The sequence below is a fragment of the Siphateles boraxobius genome, unplaced genomic scaffold (genome assembly GCF_051911475.1).
Source record: "Siphateles boraxobius isolate OS27281-9 unplaced genomic scaffold, OSU_SipBor_1 6, whole genome shotgun sequence".
In the NCBI taxonomy this organism is placed as follows: domain Eukaryota; kingdom Metazoa; phylum Chordata; class Actinopteri; order Cypriniformes; family Leuciscidae; genus Siphateles; species Siphateles boraxobius.
Genome location: NW_027509186.1, coordinates 26,754,687 through 26,776,239, shown reverse-complemented (window position 1 = coordinate 26,776,239; position 21,553 = coordinate 26,754,687). Strand labels below are relative to the sequence as shown.

Here is a 21,553-nt window from a genome sequence, read left to right as displayed (position 1 = left end):
GGATGCAGGCAGAAAAAACACGGAGAGTGAAGGTGTGACAGAACTGGGTGGCTCCAAGCAGGAGAAGGACCAGCCAGAACAAACCAAGGAGCTCGTTGCTAAACGAGGGTTTAGCATGAACATGGTTTGGTTATAATTATATATTTTTGGAACATATGTTCCAATATGTTATTATGTTTGAATATGTTATGTTATTGTTCCAATATAAACATATGTCCCAATATAAACATAGTTTTGACTATTTTATTTTGATAATGAACATGCTGCGATGTCAAGTTAGCAATGCTAGAACGTGTTTGCGTGAATGCTGATTTATACTTCTGCGTTGGACCTACGCCGGAGCCTCTACGCTATACACTACAGGTTGGTTTTCATTTATACTTCTGCGTCGTTGTCCGCGTTGACTCGCAATTGCACATGCACAGGGAGCATGTGACACCTGAGGGAGGGGTTCTAGCAGACCAATCACAGAGCTTGCGTCCGTGTAGAATTAACGCGTTGTTACATTTTTGGAGAGGTGCACGTCAGGGTACGCAGAAGGGTACGCGCACTACACAAAGCCTACGACGTAGCTACGGCGTGAGTTCGACGCAGAAGTATAAATTGGGCTTGAGGCGTCGGCGCGATCACACGAATTTTTGTCCTTCTGAAGAACCTGTTACTGCGTAATTTATGGTGATATGGATAGAAGCAAGAAATGATTCAAAACTGTAAAGCTTTTGTAAAATGCAGAAAACAAGCATGATGCCGTTTTCTGTCGTCTCCTTTTTGTGAACTTTGGACCCCGTCACATGAACCGTCAGCAAAAAAAAAATTCTTTCGATTTGTTAATCTGTAATTATTTAAGGGAAATAGCCTATATTTCGCGCATAGGCCTAAATATTAGTTTTATAGCCTATATTTAGTTTTATTCTGTTTTCTCTGTTCACAGAAGCGCTTTAAGTGCGTGATTTGACGTTGTGTGAATCCATGTTGAATACTATCCTGCAATTTTCGCTGGTTTCAAAAAACAACATATTACCTGCTATTCATTTTCACTGAAATGCAGGCCTAATTGTTTGACAGTTGGTGACATTTACAGTGTATCCTTGGGAAAACTAACGCCAGCGCATTGCCATTGCGACTAACCTATGATGATTGACAGCTGAGCGCAGGCATTTCACTCACGTTGGATAGGCTATACGTCAATATAACATTTGCACAGTCTGTACTATTTGAATTCGTAATTGGTTGACTGGCAAATTAAAATATTTAACAAAATGATAAAATAAAGTTGTTAATGGCCATTTCAAATAAGCATGTCTGTTCAGAGCGATTAAATTTGATTTTGTTTCCGTTTCTGGTTATGTTCCTGTCAAAATTTCGTTCGTTTGTTTTCGTTTTTTATTTTTGAGTATATACTCAATATATCAACTATTCGTTTAATTGATGTATACTAAAAGAAAGCATTTACCATGTGGTAAATGTATATAAACTATTAATTGATTGAATTTACAGAAAAGGTACTATATCGTGATGAATATCGTTTTCGGGATATGAGATGACTTATATCGTGATATGAGATTTTGGTCATATCGCCCAGCCCTAGTTGATTACATTTTTGGATGAAAAACAAAAGAAAAAAATATATAATTTTTATATATATAATAATTTTTTTACAGTCTCCAGCCACTAAAGTCATTGCAAATGATTATATTGAATTAAACACTGCTGAAAACTTGTGACAGAATAAGTTTTGTTCCTCTTTTTCACACTCGGAGGGATTATCGTTGAAACGTGTTTCCTGTTCATTAATGATAAGCAGAGAGCAGCTTAATATCAAGTTGCTTTAAATAGCCGTGCTGCTGAGCTGTGATGCATTGCTTCACTAATGATATTTTGACAGTCTAATATTTTAAACTGTGCCATCATTAATACATTCTGAAATTAAATGCGTGTTATGCTCGTTATGACTGTAGCTGTAGAGCTGTGAATATCTGATTTTTGCATGGAGAGAAAGAAAGACTTGGGCATTGCAAAATTATCTTTGGACAATAAACAATCAGCCCAGTTTTCAGTTGTATTGTGCTTACAGTTGTATCATACAACAGAACATGCTGTTCAATTTCCTAATAAACCTCTCAATTGGGGTGGTTCTTTTTAATGAACAAGAGGAACCAATCAGACTAATTGAGCACAGACCTCTTAAGTCTGAATCATTAACTAAATTAGACAGAAAAACACATACCTGTACACATTACATAAAACAAGTGGTAGGTCTATTAGTTTGCATACACTATGAGACTTAATGCACATCTATTTTGTATACAGTATCATATTGTTTTGTCCCGTCTGTTGCTATGTACTGAGCAGCACAAAAATCAGCACAGCGCTGTTTAGCGGATTCTGATTAACTTGATCACTTCTGTTCACACGCTAAAATATGTCTGTGATTGGCTAATGATCAACACTTCAAAAACAAGCTGTAAATAGAAATCTTTGAAAGAGCGCTTACACAGATACGCACAGGAGTGTTTGAAAGCAACTTTTTAATTCAGGCTTTTATTTAAATTTAAACATTGATCAGCGAGCATAAACAGAAGCTCAACCGAACCTGCTTGACGTGCAAGACCAAACCTCAAACCGAATTTCCATTTTTGGGTGAAGTAATCCTTTAAGCCTGCCCAATTGAACATTCAAGCGCCAGGAGACACGAAAGAGAACTAGTGCGCGCGCTGTGAGAAGATTTGTGTGTGCACTTATCCTAAACAAACGCGCAAATATTGAGTTCTCTTTCAAGTGTTGCCTGTTGCCTGAACGAACAAATTCACACAAAAATTGTCAACATGCCCATCTTGGCGAGTATCCTAGCAAACATAGTAGGGTTATATCTTAAGTGAACAGTTGAGAAAGACAACGCTTGTGTATCAGTATTAGTGTACAGGATTCAAGCATTACGTCTTAAAGTGACAGCAGCCTAATATTCCAGCTATCTTGATTTGTTAATGTTAATGAAACAACAAAAGATAAGGAAATCACTCACTGCTCTTGACTGGATAGCTTTTGTAACTTTAATAATGATTAATCTTTATTTAATTTATACAGTGAAGATTATATGCAATGTTGTTTTATATTTGATTACTTTAGTCAATTTTGTACCTGTAAACTACTGTTAAAAACCTAAATAACCTGGAAATATAAAGTATATATATATATATTAGGCTTTTTAGTGTGCTTTCGCGCCTCCTTAAAAGCCTAAACTTAACGTCAATGTATACATGGGGTTTCAGACAGTCAAATGTACACAAAAATATGTCAAAATGTCCATCTTGGTGAGTATTTACATAATGACTATTTTACAACTGATTGTTTAATGCAATATTGTGTTGTAAATTATGCAGATAAGTCCATAAGCTTTTTCCAGTCTGGATATTCTCAATAGTACATCTGAAAATTGGGAAGATCATGATTCAGATCGTGATTGTTTGTTATAAGATCGTATATATATATACAGTGTGCGTGTGTATATGTATATATATATATATATATATATATATATATATATATATATATATATATAGACATTACTGGGCTCCCTTTAATCTCAGATTTTCAGTCCATTATTTCTAAGCACAGAACCGGTTGGCCGACTCTAGGTTTAGATCATAGTGTCAACACAAGGGTTGTGTTCTCCTGACACACGCCCAGTTCTTTCTGCTTTCTGCAATACATTGATTCACGGTCAGGTTTTATGTTGATGTTTTGAGCACAATATTGTTGTGTGTTCATTCTTGTGGCCTGAGTGGCTGACAGACGCTCTCACTGGAGTGTAAATGAAGAGTGGAGTGGGCCGGCCTCGCACCCTGCTGCCACTTTGGCATGCACACAACAGCAACTCCTCCTCCTCTCCGGTGCTCTTTCTGAACCAGATCTGTCTCAGTACAGATCACCAGCCCCTGCTGAGTCACAACATTGTCTGACACCCCCGTTCTTCCCCCTTTCCCCTCTGTTCTCCCCTGCCCCCTCCAGCTCCAGACAAATGGGCCTTTCACTACAACATGGGGCCACACCTATACTCACCTTTACCTTGGGTGAAGGAGCTGAAAGTCTCAGAAACACACCTAGTTACTCCGTTGTCAGACGTAAATATGAGCAAGTAAGCTTAGCTGCAGGTGAGTCATCTGTCTTGTCAAAGTGCTCATTGTGATTTTGGCTGTGCTGCCTTGTCTTACACCCTTCTGAGCTGAAATGAGGGAATTGGTTTTTTTTAGTCTTGATGGATTGCATGGAAATCCTGAAGTTTGCAGATTGACAAAGATGTTTGAGTACTTGAAGTCGGATTTGGACAAGTATACCAGTTTTGCCCAATGAAACTCAAAAAAAAAAATGCAGAAAATCATAGTTGGGAGGAAGGCGGGGTAGATATTCTGGTTTCTCTGGCAGAAAATCTCAGTTGACAGTCGTGAAGCCCAGACCGCACTGTGAAATCAACTGAAAGTTTATGAATAGAAGTAACTCAGAAATCGCAGTCTCACGGCATGAAGATAGCCATGAATTCACATTTTGTGTTACAAAATAAGTCCCTTTGAGAGTAACATATATTGCGTCAACTGGGAAGAAATGTGTTTCACATGGCCATTAAAGTATTTATTAATAAGTATGGGCAAGTTATCCCTAAGTTTCAGGTATGGTGTTTTTAATTTGTTTTCAACACCCAATTAGTCAACACCTTTTCAATTTAAGTCAGGTGTTTTTTTTTTAGCTTAAAACCACGTTTGTTTGTTGTTGTCTTCAGTTAAAGATCATATCCCAGCTGAATAATGACATGAATGGCCTGATGATGGATGGTTCTTGTTTTGAATGAGCTGTTAGCATACAAATTAGCATAATCTGCTTTGATAGTGATATCATGTACTGCAAATACAACCCACAAGAAAAATATTAGCAAATATAGCAAATATTTTGTCACTTTGGGAGATAGTGTTTGCACATAATTATTGAGTGGACACATGGAAATAAAAATAAATAAAAAAGATGAGTGGTGCTGTTGTGGCAGCTTTTGCTAACTTTTTGTAGTAGACACTGTACTTGGAACAGTCAGCATAAAGTCAGGGGCACATTGCAACTTATTCTGACCAAGAACTGCCCATTTAAACCAAGGGTTTTGAATTTGGGTCTGGAGAATAGAGGATCTGCAAAAAATTATAGATTTTTTTTTTTACTCAAAGTATTTTTAGGACTGTCAGTTAACATGGTAACTTGGCATATTCGTTAACTATGATTAGATTAATTATGGGATTAATTGTGATTAGTTTAACAGTAAAAACAAATGTGCAAACATCCATTTTAAAGGGGTGGTTGATTGCGATTTCACTTTTTTCCTTTTAAATAGTGTGTAATGTTGCTGTTGGTGCATGAAGAGTATCTGCAAAGTTGCTGCACTGAAAGTTCAACGTAAACAGAGATATCATCTTTTAAAAATCAGGAAGTTTAATGCCTACAAAAACGACTCGAATGGGACTACAACGATACTTCCCGGGTTTTATACGTAACTAACCCATAATCAACCCTCCCTCCGGAATATTCAAAAAAGGGGGCATGGCCATATTTCTGCTGCTTTGTAGAAGAGGAAGAGTTATAGTGGAGAGCAGTAGCCATGCCGTCGAAAGTGTTATTTTCACCCAGCTGTCAGGTCTTCTGTGTTCAGACTTCCTACGGACGCTGTGGTTCGTCAACAATGGCTACAATTTATGTTTGATTATGTTCCAGAAAATTACAATCGTAATTTAGCTCTCTGTGCTGCGCATTTTACGGAAGACAGCTTCCAGAATCTCCACAAATTCAATGTCGGATTCAACAACAAACTGTTACTAAAGTATGAAGCAGATCCAACTTTAAAACCAGAGGCAGCAGTTGTTGGGCCACAACCTGTAAGTAAGACTTAATTTTAAATGTATTTGCATGTATAATTTTAGACATAGGCCTAATGTTTTAGTTTTATCAAGGACGTAAACAAATGCCAGCGCTGGCTTTAGTAGCCACTTAGTTATGCTATTTCGTGTGTCAATGACAAACGTGTACAAACATTTCGGACGTGAATTCGTAATTATGTACTAATTTTGTAAATGTATTTTCCATGTATAATTTATGAAGGAATTTTTCGATTTGATCAAGAACGTAAACCAATGCCAACGCTGTTTGTTGCTAGTTAGTTCTTTGCTATTTTGTGTGTATTAGACAAACGTGTATAAAGTTCAAAAAATTATATGTAATCGCAACAGCACTACTTACATATGACCGGAGCACATGCAGCTTTCGCCTGTAAAGGTAATGGGTGTTGAAGTTTCCGGACTACGCCCAATCTGAGCCCATTGCCTGTTTCTGAGGGAGTGGTTTCATAGAATCAGGAAGTCAACCAGTCGTTCAAATGACAGAGGAGAAAGCGGCTTACAACAAAGGTGAAATTTATGAAAAATAAGGCTTAAAAAAAAAAAAAAAAACACGAAGACATGTTATATTGCACCCCATAAACACAGTCATGCAAAGAAAAAAATCAGTAAACCACCCCTTTAATTCTCCATAATGACTTTTCATCTTCATTTATGTTATATTTATAGTTATGTAGGTTATAGTTAAATATATATTGTTTAAATTAGTTTTATGTGTATGTTTCTACGGCGCTACTCCTTGCCATCACCACCATGCCTTGCAAACTTCTTTGGGTTGGGTTTATAAGCAAAATGGACTAACACATGTTTCACTTGAGATTTAACAGTTTTCTAATAGAATGTAATAATGCTTTGAATGTTAAATAAAGTACATGTTTCTAGGGCTGCAACAACTAATCGATAAAATCGATTATAATCGATTATGAAAATCGTTGTCAACGAATGTCATTATCGATTAGTTGGTCTGCTTACGTCACGGGGAGCGTTTACTGGTACGCACACACACGCAAGGTCTCTCTCCCTCAGGCGCTCTGCCGAGCGCGTGCGCTACACGGTTTGGAGCAGTCTCTTCTGTCTCACATGCGCGCTCTTGCTTGCGAGCTCTAGATTTCGGGAGTTTGAACTAATTCGCGGGCATCAGGGAGCCGCAATCAATATGCGGGAGACTCCCGGGACTTCCGGGATGTCTGTATTTTGTCTCGAGCATCAGGTTGTGCAATCAGTTCGCTCGCAACGTAAGTGATGGATTAAAATAGCGCTACCGCAGAAATAGGTTAAATTAAAACGGTGTTTACAAAGTGAAGCATTAAATACAAAGGCAGTTAATAACAGCAGCAGTAAAATATTGTTTTTTAGTCACTGTACTCAGTGGTTTTCAGCGAATGCTTGTGCACTAATGCATAATTTCTCCTGTCCTTTACTCAAGCCTGTTAGCTTGCTGGGTAACGTTACCTCCATTCCGTTCTCTTTTTATAGCATTTGTCTACTAATTTTTAATTGTTTTTCAAACGCGATCTACTGCGGCTCTACATTCACACAATTGTTTTCAGTCTTTCTATATTTATTTAATCAATTTATCCTTATATTATATTCTTTTATATATTATATATATAATATATATTATATTCTTTATCCTTATATTCCTTATATATAATTAATTTTAAATAAAAATTAAATGAATTATATATTTTAGATGTTTTTAGTTTGTTTTTAGTTCAGATATTCACATCTGAACAACATGTCTGTGTAAATTTGTTTTAACAAAAATTTTGTTAAAACATAATATGTTGGATATCATTTTTTTAACAATAATCATGTTTGTCAACTTGCCATCAGCAATTATCATTAAAAACAATGCAAATATTGATATTAGTAAAACTCAATGTGTGGCTTTTGCACTTTTTAAAGTACACTTTTACACATAAATACCCTGATTTACGGTTTTATTTAGTTATAATAAAAAAAAATCTAATTTAATTTCTATCCGATTAATCGATTAATCGAAAAAATAATCGTCCGATTAATCGATTATCAAAATAATCGTTAGTTGCAGCCCTACATGTTTCCTTTATGGCTTTACTATAATGATATAAAAGCCTCTTTTTTGTTGCAAATATGTTGTCTTATAATATCATAATGGCCATATAATATTAATAATTTAATATATTAATATATAGTTACCATTGCCACAGTATTTTAGGAAGGGCTAATATAGACAGGATGTGGCTGTCTGACTGACATCAAACCACCAAAGATTTTTTTTTCCTTTGTAAAGTTTCATAATGTGCCACTAACATGAATGCTACCACAATAATAGTCCAATGTACAAAAATAGTCTTCACATGGTTTTCCATTGTTGGAATACAATACAGATACTTGAGAAAGTACTTATTTCACAAGCAAATATGCTACCTTGGTTATGGCTTGAAAATATTTAATATATTTTAAAGATTCAATGATATTAACTGTGTAAACTTTGCCAAATCAATTCTGATTACTGGTAAACAATCTTTGTTTCCGGACAGATTGATATAAACTTGTAATTAAACTATATACCCTAACTCCTGAAAGATCTGAAATGGCCAGCCAATCAGATGGATGCATTTTACAGAACAACATACTTTAGATGTTCCAGGAAAGGGAGACTGACCCTATATTAGTGTTTTTGTTACCTTAACAGATGTCAATACAGAGTTAGTCAAATTAGTTTTTCCGAGCAGTACAGCAAATGGCAGCCGAGTTTGGAGAGCTCTTTCACAGGGTTTGTTTGAACATAGATTCCCCTATACGACAGTGAATGGGAAATGTGAAGCTGCAGCCAAAAGCCCCCTGGCTGCTGAGAAGGGGAGGGACTGCTTATGAACGCTTGCCGATACCAAAACGTAGTTAAAGTGCAAGTCTACACAATGGTTTGATGCAAGAAGAGATTTGTGGCTGCTCACATGCATGATATTGAAGCAACCTGCTGGTGTTTGACCATTTTCAAAATGAACATCTAATAATCTCTATTCCCTTTGCCATATTGTTAAGTCTGATATATTCATTTTCCCTTTGCAGTCTTGGCTTATGCAATCCCTGGCCTTCTGTGCCAAGTGGAGACCAGACTGCTGTGCTGTATTTTCTCCGGTGCATTAAGCTGTGACTGAAAAGTGTGGGGCGAGAGAGACGACTGCCTCTCTGCAGAAAGCGATTGGATATGATTTATTCGCCTGTCCTTTTCTCCCTCACGCTGTGTGGATGCTTAAATCTTATGTAGTTTCTGGGGCAGCGTGGAAAGGCGGGCACACTGGGCCGATATTAATCCTGTGTGGTGCGTGCTTCACTGCTGTGGGATGGCATGACAGTTGGCTGCAGGATTAACATGGCTCTGATGCGCTAAAATAGGAAATTTCTTTTCAGACATTCAGGAGTATTAAAGGAAAATGCAGGCTAAATACAAATTAAAGGGATTGTCCAGCCCAAAATTTCAATTCTGTAATTTACTCGCACACATTTTGTTCCAAAACAGTATAACTTTCTTACTTCTGTGGAATACAAAAGTTGATATTTTTGAAAAATGTACCTCACTGGAAAATATTTTATCATATCTTATTTATTTATTTATTTTTATCTTATTTTATTATATTATATTGAGCGATACATGTTGCCTGTAGCAAGGCCCGTTCTGAACTATTTTATTTATTTATTTATTTAGTGGTACAGTTTTCATAACCCTGCCTTGAGAAAAAAGCATTTTCAAAATGAATTAATTTAAAAGTATATTTATTTTATTTTTTCACATCAGTACTGTTTCTTCATGAGCATAACACATTAAATCACTGTTGTTGCCCCACTAACATACTCTAGCCAACAGAAGGTTTGCTGCTAGAATCAAGAATTTCTAATATATAATAAATCTGAATGGATATGCAGTCCGAGGCTTGGGATAATTAATCCTTATTAATGGTGTCTGCAGTGTCTTGTTTGGAGTGCTTGGCATAAACGCTGCCAACTTGGCTGCCCGAAACTCTCCAAGTAGCAGACCATGAAGCCTCTTTAGCAGCTTCTTCTAATTAGCAGGCTGTCAATCTTTAGTTTTTGACAGAGTAGGACCTGTGTCGATTGTTATCTTTTGTTTTGGGAGGGTATGGATCGTTATGAGTTCTGACTGGCTTTCGGCGTCAGCTTGTCCTCTTGACCTTGGTGGCAACTGAGTGTGTTGTGAACTTGGCTTACTCTCTGGTTCCCCACCTCCTCCTGCAATATCAAAGAATTTAAACGGACAATCTAGCGTGAAGAAATGCACATCCTCCAGCCCTGTCAGGACGGGTGATTGAGTTTATTGGAGCAGAAAAGGAAAATCTCCCCAGGCCGCTGCCGCTCAGCTCCCCCGTTCCTCATTTTGATGTCACTTGGGGGAGGGGCCGGTCATTTCAGAGACCCAACTCGACCCATGTCATCTGACATTACCCTAGATGACACTTCCACATTCTCTTACCTATTCATTTAATTTCTTTTCACTTTTGCTCTCACTTCCCATTATTACCCTGACTATATTTGTGTGTGTGCATGCTCACAAACACACACATACTCTTCTCTTGTTTGATCATGTCATTACTCAGTCATCACTGTTTAATGGGTTTTAACAGCTGATGTTTGGAGCAAATGCGGGCTCCTGTTAGAACCAGTTGGTGCGCTTTTAGGGCCATAAAGACCTCTTCTATCCATCCGCAAAGCATTTGTCCTCTTCTTATTTGCTTAGATGCTCCCTGGATTTGGTTGTTCATTATGGCCATAGATTTATTTGTTAAATGACTTTATTGTTATTCTGTGAAGAGACATCTGCAATGTGTATTTTTCTTTTTGCTTCCGCTTCACTTATTTCCACTGACTCCAGCAGCCAAAATTTGACAGATCTGCAAATGAGATCTCATCGCTCTGGAGTGGGTGGTTTTGTCTCTTATAGTTTTGTGCTTTATAGTTAAGGCAAGTTCCCCATTTGGCATTTTAAGGAGAAGTGAAAGGCTATTACTATGTGTATCCATGTGATTTTATTTCTTGCGCAGAGTTTCTTATAACACTACATACAAATCAGGTCAAGGAATCTTCCAGTTTTTATATATATTTAACAGCATTATATATATATATATATATATATATATATATATATATATATATATATATATATATATATATATATATATATATATATTTATATAATGTAATAATTTCAAAGTTTATCTCCAAATTAATGCAGAAACAACATAGAAAGACAGTATATTTTAAATACTTTTTAAATAAAGTATACTTGTCAGTATCACTGATTCTAGACACTGATGTCTCAATGAAATTGATTTATTTAAACATTAATTATAGCCATTCAACATTAAAATGTAATTGAAAGCTATCAATTTTTTAAAAAATTTATTAGGCTTAAAAATATAACAACTTTTAATTTAAGTGAACTTAAAACAATCCTCACATAAACCCTTAATAAATGTCATATTTAACCCGTGCCTTTTCTACCTGACTAACAGGTAGGAAATATACAGAAATTCAATAAAGTTATCAAACAGTCTGCACTGCATAAATTATAAATTAAATCTAGATAAATCCTTATTAAGCTTCTGTCCCTTTAAGATCTGCCACTGCTGCACATGATACGCATCTTACACACGTCTCATTTTCTCATAACTCTTTACGTTTACAACTTTATTTACCTTATTTAAGACTGCTCTTATGAGGATACTCGACAAAACTGACATGTTACAATTTATTTGTCGTAATTGATATTGATCTATACTGGGTAATGGTTATGTTATAGTATGTTTAATTTAATGTTTGACCGTTTTGTTCTAAACCTTTACAATAAATTCAAAGGAACTACATTACCCATGAGCAGTGGTGAGGAAGTGGATGAGGAAGGAAGTGGAGCTGGGAGCATCAGTCTGCCTCTAAGCTTTTCTTTGTTATGCTTTGTAACCTTTGTTTATCATCTAATCTTTTTCAGTAAAGATTAGGGCTGGGTATTGTTAGGAATTTCATAATTCGATTCGATTTCGATTCTTGAGGATTCGATTCGATATTGATTTATTAGCTTCGATATCGATTCAATAATTAGTAAATACACAGTAAGTACCTGAGTATATTTAAAAAAAATGTGTGCAGTATTACCAATGTTTAAGAACAAATTGACCCCAGCATGTTTCCTGTCATGGTTTATTTAGCAGAACAAACTGTACAATATTGTACATGTGTTGAATACAAACCACAACTGTAACAAACAGGTGCTTTATTAACACACCTCTAAAGTGCATGTAACTGTAATGGAAAGTATATTTATTTCTTCCTATACATTCAAGTTATAAAAGAATGTAAACAGAAACACAAAATGTGCATACTCATAAAAAAAAATGCGCTTCGTGCTCGCAAGCTCTAGATTTCGGGAGATTTGAACTAATTTGCGGACATCAGGGAGCCGCTATCAATATGCGGGAGACTCCCGGACTCGGAGACTTATGCTGCGTCCCAATTCGCCTACTTATACTACGCCCTAAAAGTATGTACTCTTTTTGTGAAGAAAAAGTACATACTTTTGAGTGTGTAGCAAAAGAGTAGGCAAGCTTTGGGACATACTACTTCGTCATCTTTAACGGACAGCTCTGTCGCATGCATCACCGTAAACTGCCCTGTCAATCATCTCGTCACAGTTAAAATCCTTCATTCAATCTAATATAATTTCTTACCGTTTCGGAGAGAAATGTAGTAGCTCGTTCATTTGCCAGTCGTGGGTCTTTCATGCGGAGACTCTCACTCTCCTCATGTGTTTGCAATTTGAATGTAATGCTGCATTTAAATTTTAATTGCTATAAACGTATCTTTACAAAAGTTCACAATGCTGCTGCAGATGCAATATAACGTAGCCAACAATGAATAAATAAATTTTCGTCAGGTTATACTGATAATTAATCACTTAAACCCCTTTATCTAAACGTCTCTACACAACCGCCGGACTCGCGCGCGTCCTCCATGTCTGTAGTTTTTTAACACTTTTCACTCGTGTTTGTAGTTCTTACCGAATCCTCGTCCAACGTGCGATGGGTTGTGAGCAATATCAGCCGTTAGAGTGTGCATTGATCTGCACTTCGGATTCTGACCGGATATAGTAGACCATCCGGGTCTCTTTGGAACACTCATTTCAACATACTACGATTTGGGACGTACTAGTCCTATTTTCGAATACTATTTAGGACGGATAGTATGCGAATTGGGACACAGCATTATTGTTGTTCTTATCATCATTTGCGTCTTGGACATCACTGAACGCTCTCACTAGAGTGTTGCCCACAGCGCCGCCACTGGCCGGTGGGCTGAATCGATTCATAGGATTTGATGAATCGATATTGAATTGAGAAACAAATAATTGCAATGCATTGATGAATCGATATTTTTACCCAGCCCTAGTAAAGTTTCCCGTAAAGCTGAGATTACGCCAGTCTCATTATTTATTACTAATATATTCTCATATTAGTTCAAACTATTGAACATTTTGGCATAATTCTGTGTGTTCATGTTCGTTCAAGCGTGAAAGAGAACTCGATTCTGGCAAGCTGTCTGTGCACATGATACTGGCGCGCGTCTTTCTGTGCCATGTGTGTATGATGTCAGTTGCCGCATTAAATAGTTTCAGTAATTTAGAATCTGCTAAGCTTTTTTCAATATTTTTCTTTTATGGTTCAAAATGTATTAAAAAAAAGAGAGAGAAATCTGCTGGCTCGGTCAGCCCAGTGTTTTTTTACCCATAACATAAATATTTAAATAAATCTTAAGGTTTTAGCAACATTTTTAGAGTCATTTTTTTTATTTCCTTTAAATTATTAGAAATATTCGAATATGTTTAGAATTATTTGTTATGTTACCATTAAACATTATTTTTTTATTTGACAAATTCATTTGTTGGGTTGTTGTTTAATTAAATAAGTTATGATCAAATAAACTGCTATAATAACTTCATGGCAGATATGAATTCTAAAACATTGCTGGAACGTCATGATATAAAATGACATCCTATAATTTGTTTATATATTTTTGTGACCCAGATGACTTTACTTTTGTGACAAATGTAATAATAGTTAAAAGTATATTCAATTTCAATTTCAAATTAGCTTTATTAGCATAACACAATGTTGCCAAAGCATCAACATATTTTATATAAATAATAAAACAAACAGTAAACATACATGTATAAATCATGTCATATGTAGCATTGTAAATAGATAGATAAATAAACACAATCTATCTTAATAAATAGATAAATAAATACATTTGATCACTCTAGAGAATTAGCTGTCTCTGGCGTTGTGAATAGCTAGCACATATTTAGCCGCTAGTGCAGCTGTATTAACATCATCTCCGAGTAAGAAGGACATTTTTTCAGTGTCCCTCAATTCATAGAATGATGGGATCAAGGCTTTAAATTTGGGCAGAAAAGTTTCTCTTATATCGGTATATTTGGGACAGAAGAGCAGAAAGTGTTCCTCATCCTCTATGTGCTGTAGATCACAGTGTCTACAGATCCTCTGCTCTCTCTCTGTCTATGTTTGTCTATGTCTTCCTCTCTCTATCTCTAGATCGTGGTCACTTAATCTGTATTTGGAGAGGATTTGTCTTTCTTTAAAATGTTTAATAAATAGATAACTGGCCAATTTAGTGGTTCTATTGAGGGTCGAGTAACATTGGAGTTTATTCTGGAGGTCAAAATGAGCTTTTAGTGATTGATCATAAGTGTCTTTTAGATGTGTGTGTATTTCTTTAACAATAGTGTTGGGGCTGTAGCTGTAGTCAGCGGGGGTGTAGTCTGATGGACGACTTGAAGAGCGAGTGTGTTTAGAGGATGAGGTTCTGCTGAGCTTTCATTGGCGAGGAGGACTTTATATTGGAATGACTAAATGATAAGATTAAAATTGTGTAAGTTAGCAATTCAATCCCACTACACTGTTAAAATGTGTGTTTAAATTGCAAATCAAGAAATCTTCTGTGATAAATGAAATCATTCTATGTATTTTAATCTATGTATTTTATTTCATATCTTACCATAATACAACATTACTTTATTACAAGACTATATTGTGAATCCTAGTCCTGTGGTGTGTCTTGACTCAAGATTGCCTCTGTCCGTCCCTTGTGTCAGGTCACTGGTCTGACCTGGTCTGATTTATCTCACTGGTCTGATTTGCTGAAAAACACACACGACCATTTGGAGGAGTGCAGGCGTATTCATGGGGGTGATGTCATGAGTTGGAGCACAGAGGTCCTCTAGACCGCACTGAATAAAGACAGCATGTGCTTTTTCTTCTGCACTGTCACTTTCTCTCTCTTTCTCTCTCTCTCTCTCTCTCTCTCTCTCTCTCTCTCTCTCTCTCTCTCTCTCTCTCTCTCTCTCTCTCTCTCTCTCTCTCTCTCTCTCTCTCTCTCTCTCTCTCTCTCCCCCTCCCTCCCTCCCTCCCTCCCCCCCCCCCCAGCCAGCACTCACTTGTCTTTTTCTCCAGCGCTCTATCCAGCAATAGTATCATCCTCTAGCTCTCTTCACCCCCTGTCTTCCTGCCAGCATGACACCACCACATGCATACAAATAATGCATGCACTCAAGAAATCTGTGTGCTAAAAAGTGCGGAAAAGAAGGGACGACATAGCCCATTATTACTTTAAGTGGTTTCTGACAAACACGCCTTTCAGAGTGGAGTAATTGGGGTGTCCCTCATCCAGGCCTTTCTGTCTTCATGTGGATCGTTTTTCCATTATCACACAGAACCTCATTTGAGCAGAGAACCCACCCCTCTTCCCCCGTCATTCTTGAACTTCCTTTACCCTTCCAACTCGTCTCCATTGCCACCACCTCCTTCTCCAGGAGTGGAGATGGCTTCCCTTGCATCTCTGCTGTGACTCCTACATTACAACTTTGCCTGACTCTATAGAGGCTAGACCAGTTGGAGACAAACTGAAAAAATCACGAGTTAAAACTTTTATGTATAAGCATTACTGTAACAGATGTGGTCGTAAGCACAAATACACAAATGGCAGTATTCTTATGTGTACCATCAGCATGCATGATACATCATGGAGAGAATAACACGTAAAAGGTACGATTATTGGCTGCTTTGGTTGTTTGGATATACTTTTCCATTCCTCCTCTTTGGCGGGAGGTTTTTAGCTGAGCAGACCATGGAACGTTTCACAGCATTTTCATAAATGGCCCATTCAGTCCCCTCAAACTGCTCTCAAAAGGATCCTGTGTTGCTACAGAGAGCTCTGATACAAGTAAGAACAGTGTGCTACACCACTGCCCCTGCTCAAAGATTTAAGAACTATACAATTGTTTTGACCGTTTTCATAGGGATTATTCACCTGGAAATGAAAATTACTTGCATTCATGTTGTTCTAAAGGTCTTGTATCAGAGTTGTTTCAGGGTTTTTGGGATGTGGCGGATGAACACGGTCACACACACGGACAGACACAGGCACAGAGAGACGGTGGAAAGTACCCTACCCATGTGAACTGTAAGCCAGTTCTGACAATAAATCCTAAATAAATGCAAAGAAACAGTTTGATATAATAACTCATTCTATTTATCCTTGAAATGAAAAAATAATCACTGCACAGGATAGATCATAAACCAAGGTGCTTAGAACTATTTTATAAAAATCTGTAAATTTATTTGTGCAAAGTTAGTTTGAAAAGTTAGTAAAGAAAAGAACAAATGAACAACACATTGCATAGAAAAAGTGTCAGCTTAATGCACAGATCCTGGAAGAAGGTAATAGAGGTTTGGAACAACATGAGAGTGAGTAAATTATACATTTTCAGTTTTTAGAAAGAACTGTCCCTTTAAGTGTGTTCAGTCTTTCGGATTTGGGTCTCAGTCATTCTAATGTTGACTGGTAATTGAAACTTGTAATATTAGTGGTTATTAGGTCTCATTTTAAATTTAAGATGAGTTGTGCTTTGTGAAACAGTGGATATTTTTATTTTACATTTTATTTTTTATTTTACACGTGACCGTAATGTGGAAGTTGTGGCCTCTATGGGGAGTGGGAACAGGATTGCTTATGTTGTCCTGTGCCGGCATTCAATGTTAATTTTATTAATTGAGTTTAAATTGAAAAGTCCGTGATTGACGGCTGTTCTCTCATTAGACTTATCTAGTTTACCAGCGGTGACAAATTGCCTTGTGTAATCTACCGTCCACATAAAGGGCGGGCTAATCTCAGCGAGTCCTTTCCATTACTTCGCTCCAGTGTCAATTTCACAGTTAGCTGACCTCTGAAGCAATCTTAGAAAAGTTAGTTAAGCATTCATACTATTATTCCCAGTGTTCAGAGCAACATTGCAAATGTCTTACACTTCACTTCAAGGGTTTAGATTCAACTCTCTCTGATACCGTCCTGTAATTAAACGGCGATTTGGCTGACCCGTAGAATGAGTTCAAAATCGATGAGCTGTCAGACTGACAGACAAATGTGATGTTTAGCTGACCCTCCATTGTTTAAAATGCTGAAGTGCTAGTTTTGTGTGGATGTTTCTCATTGAGCACATTATTTTCAGTCAGTTTGGCTGTCTGCGGGGTGCACAGGTCAAGCGCGTGAGCCCAGGTGAAGGAAATGGCAGCGGGCTGTTAGTACAGTGGCTCTCAGTTAGACGCAGCAAGACAGGCCTACAGAGGGCTTCTTCAGCACTGTGTCCCGTCACTTGGCTGGCCTACAGAACAAAGGTTTCTCACACAGCCTGTGAGCGGGAAGCATAGCACTGTTGAACACACTCGCCCCACCTCACCTCACTGCCGAGGCTACTTTTAGACCTGGATTCATTCTGCTGTACGCTGGCTTTTCCACTTGCTCTTCTGATAAAGGACAAGCAGGACTCATGCCGAGCCTCTTAATTGATGTGTTTAATGAATAGGGCTACATAAGCGCAGTGGGCCACATCTGTTGTCCTAGCAGGAAGTTAACAAAGCAAAAAGCACACAGCAAGATGAAACTACTCAACACTACGCAATACACAGTGCCGTCAGTCAATGGACTTAAAGCTGGTCTGAATTAATGGCTGACGATATGAGTTCTTTCATGCTGTTGCTGATATCTAGAGAGCAGGGTGGCCAAAATAATGCTGATAAATGCATAGTACTATTTTATGGTGGCATGTGAGACAGACATGCATGCACTTATTTTACAAATGATGTATTGTTATATTTTTGTTGCAGGGTGTTAATGTGTTTCATTGACCTTGTACATTGATTTCTCCTGTTTGTGTTTGCAGAACCAGTAGCATTCTCAACAGAGACCACTCTCCCGACAAAAGTCCCAAAAGCGATAAGCTGCCCGGTACTCCTACACACGAGTTTGACCCTACAGGTAAGTGACGACAGGCACTTTCGTTCTTTCTTGTCTTTCACACTCACACTTTCTTTTTCTACTCGTACAGAATAGTAGTGTTTAGCTGTACTAAAGAGTGTCCTGACTGCTCGTGTGCGTGTGGTGTGGAGCGAAGCACACTGCTCCTCTCACACGCTCTCTCTTTAGACTCTAAAATGGAAACAGTTTCCTCCACACACAGCACAGATGGAAGGCTGTGCCTGTCCACTAACTGCAGTGGAACGGCTTTAAACAGCGGCATGATTCATACTTGCTGACCATAAACGATGCACATGTTCCTGGCTCCAGTTTTGGCAGTTGAAAGATATTGTCAGTGTGTTTTTCTTTCAAGTTTTGCCTCTGTTTTTCCTCTCAGCTGCTGGGGAGAGTAGAGAAGGAAAAGCAGTTCTGTGCATGGCCGTTAATGTGAGGTTTATGGTGAAGAACACTGTGATAATCGTATCGATTAAAATACGATTCACATTGTTTGGAATGAGTGATGTTTTCCTGTTCGATTGAAAGTCGCTTGTGTGTCTGAATGAGATAATGGCAGAATTTCCTCAGGGCTCTTTTCAAAGATTTCTGAGCTATTCTGAAGCAGTTTTCACGTGTGTAGTTTTATTGAATGCTTTTTGTCCTGGCATAAATGTCTAACTTTCACATATGAGTTAGAGGGAATAGTGGTGAATGGAGGAGGTGATGCATGTTTATTTTGGATGTTCTTCTGGTGTTGGACTCGCCTCATCTGAAGCATGACTAAACCACCTTAACCACGGTGTTCTCTAGGGCTGGGCGATATAGCTAAAAATATGAAATATTTTTTCATTCTTTTGACAATATCTGATATTGTCTGTTTGTTCTGAATAATTTTTTTCCAGTCCCATAATTTCGACCAAACGGCCATAGTTGTCAAGTATGATCAAAGTGTTTAATGCAAAAAAATTATATATATATAATTTAATAACATAAAATAATAATAAACGGTAATATTTACATGCATATATTTGTATTAAAACATTTTGCTGCCTACTTAAATTCAAATTAGAGATGCTGTTTAAATATGCCTGTCCTAACATTCTTATGCTCACTTATGTCAAATTTAGAGGCCAAACAAAAACTGTATTTAGTAAATAAAAATTGCATTGAAATCATTGGACTATTCGCATGTTGCTTAATTTTAAATTTCCAGCAAAATAATTTGTGGTAATATTGGCCCGGTTTCACAGACGGGGCTTAAATTAAGCCAGGATTAGGCCTTAGTTCAATTAGGGTATTTAAGTAGCTTTTATTAACGTACCTTAGAAAAAAAAACATTACTGGTGTGCATCTTGAGACAAAACGATGGCAGTGACATATTTTAATGTGTCAGTGCAAGTTGCTTTGTTAAGACAGCTCAAACATACTTTTTAGTCTGGTACTATAAGCCTTGTCTGTGAAACTGGGGGATTATGATATATCGCCCAACCCTAATATCTTTCCAACATTCCTTTAGGGATGTCTTAGAAGTGTGGCTCTTTTGTGTGATACATTTTAGCCCAAAGTTGTAAAGCCTTACTTAAAAAGGGAAACCATTGTTATAAATCTTATATATCCTGTGTCAAAGAATATCACTGATTACATTTTTGTGAGAAATGTAAGTAGGTCTGGCTAATCAGATCCACAATTTGCTCTCTTGTGTTATGAGTAACCATGATGTATATATTTTAATATATATTCGCCATTGCGTAACCACTTTTAAAAATGTTATCTCTCATTAAAGCGCTTTTCACCCCAAACTCTGTTGGTTATATTTGCATTTGTGCTGATCATTGATTTCTGGGTTAACACCCGGGGACCTTAATACCTGAACACCTTATTAATCATTTCAGGGCGAGACACTTTGTTAATATGTAAGACCTTGGGGAATTAACTGCTTATCAATAGACAATGACCCACTCCAAAACAGCCACACTTTGCGTATTTGTGCTATTGCTCTTTTTTTTCTCCCATTTGAGTCCTCTCTCTGTGTCCTCTGTGATGTGTGTGTGTGTGTATGTCCCATGTTGTATCATGATGTTGTGTTGCTCAGATGTGCTGGTGCAGAAGAGTGGATTTGTAGTGGCTGACAGGAGACCTGAGTCTTGTGGTAAGATGATCACACTGTTGCTGTGTTTCTAGCTCTCTTTCCTCCTGATAGGGGGATTCTCCTCTCCCGCACTGTGAAGTTCAAGTGTTATCAGCATTTATTCAAGTTTAGCTTTTCCACCGAGTCGATTTTGGGCTGTGTGTGTATTATTGGACAATATTAGATAGATAGCATTATTCTTAAAGGCTCAGAGAGAGTCTGAATGCTCAGTTTAAAGAACTGATCACTGTTTATTTTTAATTTAATTCCATTCCAGGTTGTTTGTATAGCACTTTTCAGAATATATATTGTTCAAAGCAGCGTACAAAGCAGCTTCACAGAAAATGCTTGTTTCAATGATACAATTAGGAAGTATTCTTTCTGTTATTGGTTACTTCCTGGTTGACTTTTACTTCATTTACATTGCAACATTTCATATTTCTAAATGTCTTTTTTCTCTGTGAACAAAGGGGAAAATGGTACTCTTCTTTGCAATACTGTTTGAATGATAACAAATTATTTATAAGTTAAAAAGTTATTTGATCAAATATTCAGTAAATCTATAATATTGTGAATATAACCTTTCTAATTTTAATATTTTAAAATGTAATTTATTCCTATGGTGGCAAAGCTGAATTTTCAGCATAATTACTCCTGTCTTTAGTGTCTCATGATCCTTAAGAAATCATTCTTATATGCTGATTTGCTGCTCAAGAAATACATTTACTTTTTAATCTTTTTAAAACATAATGCTTTTTTTATGATAGAAAGTTCAGAACAGCATTAATTTGAAATAGAAATAGAATCTTTTGTAACATTATAAATGTCACTTTTGATCAATTAAATTCATCCTTGCTGAATAAAAGTATTAATCTCTTTAACAAAAATTGTACCGACCCCAAACTTTTGAATGGTAGTTATTATAACAATATATAATTATGTAAATTAAGTGAACAGTTAATTTGACATTGAACCCATTATTTAAATCTTTTGGGCAGAATGTAGTTTTGTTTCATTTAATTTTCATAAAAGAGTAATTATGCTTTATAACAGAATCAGGGAAAAAAAGCTGTATTTAAAGGACAATTCAGCAAATTTCATTAACTCCAAAAGATTTCAATATATTTAATTAATT

The 21,553-nt window shown here is 36.9% G+C and overlaps 1 protein-coding gene across 4 annotated transcripts in view; it reads left to right on the top strand.

Moving 5' to 3' along the window:
- Positions 1 to 21,553, top strand: part of arhgef12a (Rho guanine nucleotide exchange factor (GEF) 12a) — a 57,966-nt gene that overhangs the window by 5,452 nt on the left and 30,961 nt on the right. For 2 of the 4 annotated variants that reach the window (XM_077208475.1, XM_077208474.1), the window contains exons 3-4: positions 18,220 to 18,314; positions 20,383 to 20,439. In XM_077208475.1, coding sequence (XP_077064590.1) covers positions 18,220 to 18,314; positions 20,383 to 20,439 — 152 coding nt within the window. The remainder of the gene's footprint in view (positions 1 to 18,219; positions 18,315 to 20,382; positions 20,440 to 21,553) is intronic. The other 2 variants (XM_077208477.1, XM_077208476.1) reach the window with 1 other exon arrangement.